This window comes from Cucurbita pepo, chromosome 7 (assembly GCF_057944985.1).
Source record: "Cucurbita pepo subsp. pepo isolate OVF chromosome 7, ASM5794498v1, whole genome shotgun sequence".
Classification (NCBI taxonomy): domain Eukaryota; kingdom Viridiplantae; phylum Streptophyta; class Magnoliopsida; order Cucurbitales; family Cucurbitaceae; genus Cucurbita; species Cucurbita pepo.
The window spans coordinates 10,959,860-10,967,737 of NC_141804.1; the positions used below are offsets into that span (position 1 = coordinate 10,959,860).

The 7,878-nt window shown below is 35.4% G+C and overlaps 1 protein-coding gene across 1 annotated transcript; it reads right to left on the reverse strand.

The window, feature by feature from the left end:
* Positions 1-3,114: 3,114 nt before the first annotated feature.
* LOC111798180 (S-adenosyl-L-methionine-dependent methyltransferases superfamily protein) lies at positions 3,115-7,674 on the reverse strand. Its single transcript, XM_023681185.2, has 8 exons — positions 7,457-7,674; positions 6,837-6,937; positions 6,596-6,736; positions 6,311-6,392; positions 5,289-5,482; positions 5,045-5,156; positions 4,435-4,539; positions 3,115-3,459 (listed from the first exon to the last, which is right to left on the reverse strand). The coding sequence occupies exons 1-8, from the start codon at positions 7,607-7,609 to the stop codon at positions 3,331-3,333; spliced, it is 1,017 nt and encodes a 338-aa protein (XP_023536953.2). The 5' UTR covers positions 7,610-7,674; the 3' UTR covers positions 3,115-3,330.
* Between the last annotated feature and the right edge of the window lie 204 nt (positions 7,675-7,878).

Below are 7,878 nucleotides of genomic sequence, written 5' to 3' on the forward strand. Positions count from 1 at the left end.
TCTCCAGCCAACGTGGGATCTTTTAATTTTAGAACGTGTCGGCTAGGAAGAGGTTTCTACACATTTAAGGAATGTTTCGTCGTTTTCCTCTCCAACCAACGTGGGATTTCATATTTTGAAAATATTTTTGAAATCTTAGCGAAGTTTTGAAATTTTTTACGTAACATTTAAAAAATGTTTAGCGTCATTTAGGTATATATTTAGTTGATTTTTGGAATTTCGTTCCTCTTTTGAACATAGATACAAATATTGTTGATGTCACTAATCTTCGTTGATGTACGATGATCTAAAGAAGAGAGTTGACTCGGTTGAGGTGACGATCATAAGAACGCACGTCGTGTATTGGGGTTGTGTTGAATAAGCCTAGAGGGCATGTGAGACACGTTCCACTGTCTATCATATCGTTCGTACCTCACGTTGGAGCGGAGAAGGATTTTTTTTCTCACTCGTAAAATAATATAATATAATACAATAAATTTACTTTATTTGTGGTTAAAAAGTGAAAAAAAAATAGTTAATAAAAGTTGAAAATAAATGGAACTTTCGGTTGATAAAAGCAAGTTAATAGTCCAATTAAAATTGTATCCCACACGTGCAAACCTGATCATCGAATCAAATATTTTTCTAATTATTCTTTTTTAAACTCTTTTATATGAAGAAAAATATATTTAAAAAATAAATGTAATTAAAAATAAATAAATAAAAGGAAAAAAATGGCCAACCCCACGTGCCATGACAAAAGAAAAAAGGAAGCACATAAAGCTTGGTCACGTGCAAGAGATCTATTCTTGGTTCCCCTAATCATTTAGGGTTATATTTGAGTAATTTGATTATAAAGAGTTGAATTTGTATTATTTGATACATGGGTTCTTATCGGTTTTCAAGACCGACTCTTTCAACGGCTCAAACATCCACAATGGGTTGCTAGCGCCTATCAACAGATTGATTCTATAGCATATCGATTACTGAAGATATAAACGTCATCAATAATATTAGAGCTTTAGTTTTATGGTTATATCAATAAGATATTTATGTTTTGTATGTATTTGTTGTTAGTATGAACACGACTCTCCACAATGGTATGATATTGTCCACTTTGAGTATAAGCTCTCATGGTTTTGCTTTGGGCTTCCCCAAAAGGCCTCGTACCAATGGAGTTAGTATTCCTCACTTATAAACCCATGATCATTCCCTAAATTAGTCGATGTGGGACTTCCATCATCCAACATTTGTAACAGATATTGAAGTTTTTTCTTTACAGATATATCGACATATCAACGAATATTTTCATCTTTGGTTTGAATTATCATATACTACGAATTTTATAACCTTACAAGTCATCAATTTATCTGCCAATTTGAGCATTGTTCAATGAAGAAAGTACCAATTACTGTTCTAAATGATTCAATCTCTTTACTTTGCAGTTTTTAACTTTGATTCCATTCTATCGGCGATTCAATCATTCAGTTTTATAAACTATAAATATACTACTTAATTGATAAACTAGTGTGAGATCTCATATCGGTTGGAAAAGGGAGCGAAACATTCTTTATAAAAGTATGGTTAGATGTGTTTTAAGACTGAGACTGACGACGACACAACGGACTAAAGTGGACAATATCTGCTAGCGGTGAAATTAGGCTTTTAAAAATGGTATCAGAGCCAGATATCGAGTGGTGTGCCAACAAGGACGTTAAGCCTTAAAGGAGGTGGATTGTGAGAACTTCCATCAATTGAAGAGCGGAACAAAATATTTCTTATAAATGTGTGAAAACTTCCATCAATCGACTGACGACGATGCATAACGGACCAAAGAAGACAATATCTGCTAGCGAAATATGTTATTAACTTGTTTATATTAGTATAATTACTATGATTAACTTGTTTTTTCATTTTTTTCATTTTTATTTTTAAAAAGCTATGAAAAAAAGTTGGTCAAAGGTCAAAGAGGGGGAGAGAAAAGCGCGTGAGTAGCGCACGTGGGGATTGGATGGCTTTGTGTCAGTCTGAATTCTGAAACCCCCACTTCTTCTCCTTCCCAATTGCCCGTTCCCTATTTTTAATTGCTTAATCTACCGACCTCCCACCCGAACCCTCTTTTGTTTTTATCCCTTTTTTTTAATTATTTTATTTATTTATTTTATTTCATTAAATATTGCCATGTTACTGCTATTTTTAATTTATTTAAATCCACCGAATTAAACATAAATAAATATATATATATATATATAGATAGTCATAACATGGTAAGTTACTGTACATTTGGTTAAGCGATATATTTTTTAAATAAAATATGAATAGTTTAAAGCTATATCCTCAACTTTGTGGCGTTATAACATTATGTTTAAAAAGTAAGAAAAAAAATTGCAATAAATTGTTACAATTGTTGGATGTTACAATTGTTGGATGAAAGTCCCACGTCGGCTAATTTATGGAATGATTATGAGTTTATAATCAAGGAATACTATCTTCATTGATATGAGGTCTTTTGGGGGAAGTCCAAAGCAAAACCATGAGAGCATATGCTCAAAGTGGACAATATCATATCATTGTGGAGAGTCGTGTTCATCTAATATGGTATCAAAGTCATGACCTAAAACTTAGCCATGTCAATAGAATCCTCAAATGTCGAACAAGGGACTCCGAAAAGAAAAGGAGTCGAGGCTCCTCGAAGGAGTAGTAAAAAATGACTAAGACTCCAAAAGAAAAGGAGTCGAGCCTCGATTAAGGAGAGGTGTTGGTGGATGAAAGTCTCAATCGGCTAATTTATGGAATGATCATGGGTTTATAATCAATGAATACTATCTTCATTGGTATGAGATATTTTGGGGAAGCTCAAAGCAAAACATGAGAGTTTATGCTCAAAGTGGACAATATCATCCCATTGTGGAGAGTCGTGTTCATCTAACAACAATCACACCCTTTGATACTTTAATGTTTAAATTTAATCTATAAACCCCTAAACTTACAAAATCACAATTAATCATTCAAATAAATATTGCAAAGTGCACAAACCATATACTAAATTCAAACTCCTACATTAATTTTTTGTTAAATTAATGATTAATGTTATATTTTTTAGATTTTATGGAGTTGCATTTTTCAAAACATGGGTTACTACAAACACAAAGAGAGAAGTATTTCTATTATTATTACAATTTACATGTCTCTTCTCAAGATTTAACAGTTGTGGAGTATATATTAACAAATGATTCTATTCAATTCAATTAATTATCATTTTCAGTTCCAGATATTTCCACAGTATTATATTCAATCATCGTTATAAATTTTTTAGATATCACAAATGAAGATGAGATTGAGAACTTACTTTCATGGCTTCTGAGCAGAGAACATAATGAAAGATTGTTGAATTTTGCTTGAATAGTTAATCAGACCGCAGGATTTGCACAAATCCTCTATTTCTTTCTCTGTTAAGTAGCCGAAGTTTTGAAAGGCACGCTGCAGCATATAAAACTTATAACGCTCACAAGTTCATCTTGATAATTGAGAAACAGAATTAGAGGAATCTAGAATTTCATCAACATTAATGCAGATTGTTCATAGAGAGAAATTGTTTAACACATGATGATGGTGAGCAGTAATTTATATGGTTCTTTTGGTGGATTAACACAGAATTCAGGAGTGAAACTGAAAAATATAAGCCAGCAAGAGGTTCAATTTTTACCATTAAGGAAGCTAGTTTGTTTACGCCAACTTAAAGGACGTCCAAATACTTTATTTGTGAGATCCCACATCGATTGGACAAAGGAATGAATCATTCTTTATACGGGTGTAGAAACCTCTCTCTAACAGTCGCGTTTTAAAACTTTGAGAGGAAGCCCAGAATGAAAAGCTCAAAGAGGAAAACATATGCTAGTGGTGGCCTTGGGCTATTACAAATGGTATCAGAGCCAGACACCGAACGGTGTGCCAGCAAAGACGCTGAGCCCCAAAGGGAGCGGATTGTGAGATCCCACATTGATTGGAAAAGGGAACGAGTGCCAATGAGAACGCTAGGCCATGAAGGGAGGTGGACTGTGAGATCTCACATCGGTTAGAGAGTGAAACAAATCAATCTTTATAAGGGTGTGGAAACCTCTCACTAGCAGACGCGTTTTAAAACCTTAAGGGGAAGCCAGGAAGGGAAAGCCCAGAGAGGACGATATCTGCCAGCGGTGGGCTTGGGCTGTTCCATTATTTATCATTTTGAAGTAAAAGAATCAGCAAAATGACAAGAATTATTAGAAAGGAAAATATGCAAGGACTAGCTTCATGTATATAAATGCATGATAACCAAATTCATGACTCTGGGAATATCAATCAGATAACATAAATGTTTGCCATAGCTGTGCTTCTAACTAGTGATAGTAATTTTTCAGCTAATCAGATATCTAGAATTGCAAAAATGAGAAAGAATAGAGATTAAGGGTATACCTCTCTAGAAATTCTTACAAACCAGGGAGTCGATGATGTGTACCGCAAAAAAGTCGTTCCCACAAATACTCCACCACTCCGCATTACACGAGTGATCTCAGCAATCTGATAAGAAGAGTTAAAAGAAACCATTACCAACCTTATAATGATCCCGACAAGTGAGAATCTGAACTGAAAACGTCGTAAATGAACGTGTCGTTGCTACAAATATATAAAATACCCCAGAGCTAATTCCTAAAGATTTCAATTAAAACTTCCAAAAACGGATGCTAGTCAAGAAGGTATATCAAAATACCAATGGACCGGTAGAACGTGTCGTTGTTTCAGACACGACGACATATTTTGTGAATTGAGTGCATAGGATTGTTGTGAAGGGTAAGCTTTGATCACTTCCTTTTACTGGACTAAGTACTGAGAGGAATTGTGGCGAGCATGGAGAGAGAAATTTAAATGATTTGAATCACATATGCTGATTGAGAAGAGAATTTCTATAGCGAAAATAATGGGATGAAGTCAACAAGTGATATTCTATAACCTGGTTGCATTCAAGGGATTACAACTACGGGTTAATCAAATGATAGAACATGATCCTACAAGACAAAATGCTTACAGCATTGGAAGGAGATGGCCAACAGTGCAATGCTGCACCAGCATGAACAGCATCCACTGATCCTGATGAAAAGGGAAGCCTAGAGATATCTGCTCTCACAAGAGCAAGATTACTGCATATGTTCCAAAAGAAGATAAACCAATTAGGATAGCCTTCACTTTCTAGGAAGCGGAGAGGACTTAATAGTGTATTGAAGTTTGAAGGAATTAATTATAAGAGAAGAAAACTAATAGAATAAAATTACCTGTTCAAAAGAGTAGCATCTTTCTTGATGAAATCATAACACTGGAGGAGCATATTCTCAGAAAAATCAAGTGCAATAACACCTGAAAAAGCCTCTGATTTTGCAAATTTTCTGGAAAACAAACCACTACCACAGCTTGCATCCACTAAAAGACCACCTTCAGCAGATTTAAAATATTCCATAGCCATTTTAAACTGCAATAGTATATAGTTACAGAAAAGATATCAGTCCAAATTTGTAATAGTCCAAGTCCACCGCTAGCAGATATTGTCCACTTTGACCCGTTACGTATTACCGTCAGCCTCACGGTTTTAAAACACATATGCTAGGGAGAGGTTTTCACACCCTTATAAGGAATGTTTCGTTCCCCTTTCCAACCGATGCGGGATCTCACAATCTACCCCTCTTGGGGGCCCAGCATCCTTGCTAGTACACCACCCGGTGTTTGGCTCTTATACCCTTTGTAACAGCCCAAACCCACCGCTAGCAAATATTGTGCATTTTGGCCCGTTACGTATCACCATTAGCCTCACGGTTTTAAAACGCATATGTTAGGGAGAGGTTTCCACACCCTTATAAGGAATGTTTTGTTCCCCTTTCCAATCGATGTGAGATCTCACAATCTACCCCTCTTGGGGGCCTAGCATTCTCACTAGTACACCGCCCAGTGTTTGGCTCTTATACCATTTGTAACAACTCAACCCCACCGCTAGCAGATATTGTTCACTTTGGCTTGTTGCGTATCACCGTCAGCCTCACAGTTTTAAAACGCGTTTATTAGAGAGAGGTTTCTACACCCTTGTAAGGAATGCTTCGTTCCCCTTCAAACTAATGGGGGATCTCACAAAATTCACATTATCCAAGGAAATGAAAAGACTATACATCCAATACCAAGGCAACTCATGTAACAATACAATAAGACTTGTTTTTCTCCAAAAAATAATCTTTGGAGTGGCATCAAACTATAAATCTAAAATCATCCTACATTTGAATGATAGTGTTATAATTGAGAGGAAGCATACTTCTTCATCAGGGCCGGGGAATCCACTTCGGTTGAAGTTTTGACGCCATCCTCTTTCATACAGAAATGAAACAAGTGGACTCCTGCAAAGTACAAAGACCAGAAGCAATTGAAAATCGACTCCTTTAGGGGGGAAATGGCTATGATACAGTACCCCATCCTTTTACTAGACAAATTGTAATGGTTGACATCAAATTAATACTTAACTGATGAAGCAAAGAAGGAAATCTTAAAAGTGATTGGAATACTAACAAGAAAATTTGAAAAGAAAATATCAGACAGATACCGAAACAGCTCAGTTCCCCCAGGTTTGACTTCAACATATTCCTTCATTCCAGAAGTAACTGTAAGATCCAGAAAGATGTTCTTGCTAGTGTATGACTTATTGCATCTTCCACACTTGAAACCAGACCTATAAATAGCTGGCCTGCAAATTTTCCACTTCACTAAGATCAAAATATCATACAATGTAACAAGATGAGTATCAGATGATCAAAGATGGTAGACATCACAATAAATCAACTTACAAGTTAAAACCTGGCGGGCCTTTTCTCAACAGTGGTTCAAAACAAACCGGGCATGAAAACACGTCAATTTTTGAATTACGATCCTGCTGAATGCTTAAATCCTAAGAGCAGCAACAACAACAACAACAATAATCATAACTCCACAATCGACCTAATGAAACAGTTCGAAGTTGAGCTACAATTACGAATTTCCTAATGCTTAAATCCTAAGAGCAACAGAACAACAACAACAATAATCATAACTCGACAATCGACCTAATGAAACAGTTCGAGGTTGAGCCACAATTACGAATTTCCTAATGCTTAAATCCTAAGAGCAACAGAACAACAACAACAATAATCATAACTCCACAATCGACCTAATGAAACAGTACGAAGTTGAGCTACAATTACAAATTTCCCTAAAAAACAAAATCAGGATAGCATTCGACATAATCAACTCCAAATCATAGCAGAATTCAGCCTAATATCAATCGCAAAGCATACATTTCCAAATCGTCAACTCCAAATCACAATACAATTCAACTTCAACACACAACAGAAATTCATTTAAACTACTAAACATCAAAAATTCAAATTATAAACGATAATTAGAACAAGAAACATAAGGTAAAGCCTACCGACTCAAGAACAAGCGTCGAGCTCGCCCGAACAGTAAACGAGAAAGAACGACGAGTGGATACTCGAAGAGGAGAACGAAATCGAGTATCGCGAGAAAGAAAATGGCGATTGTTGATTGAAGTTTGATAAGGAAAGAAAGTAGCTACCGCCATGAAAATGGATCGAGAGCTTCTCGGAACTCTGTTTCTTCTTTCAGGAATCAAAGGCGCTGGGTTGAGTGACGTCGATTCTTTATAACAAATTTCTAAAAATTTTGGCGTCAAAAATTAATATTTAAATATAATAAATAAATCACTCACTTTTAATATCTCTAGAAATTAATATGTGGATGCCATAACTTTTTTTAAATTTTTAGCTTATTTTTCAATTTTAATATTATTGGAAAAATAAATACATTTTTTATTTGGTTGCATCTGAATTT

Excerpts from the sequence above, each read along its gene's own strand:
- LOC111798180 (XM_023681185.2), bottom strand. The coding sequence starts at position 7,609 with ATGGCGGTAGCTACTTTCTTTCCTTATCAAACTTCAATCAACAATCGC. Across the intron at positions 6,393-6,595 it reads GGGGGAACTGAGCTGTTTCG|GAGTCCACTTGTTTCATTTC; the intron begins GTATCTGTCTGA and ends TGTACTTTGCAG. Across the intron at positions 4,540-5,044 it reads GGCCATCTCCTTCCAATGCT|ATTGCTGAGATCACTCGTGT; the intron begins GTAAGCATTTTG and ends TCTTCTTATCAG.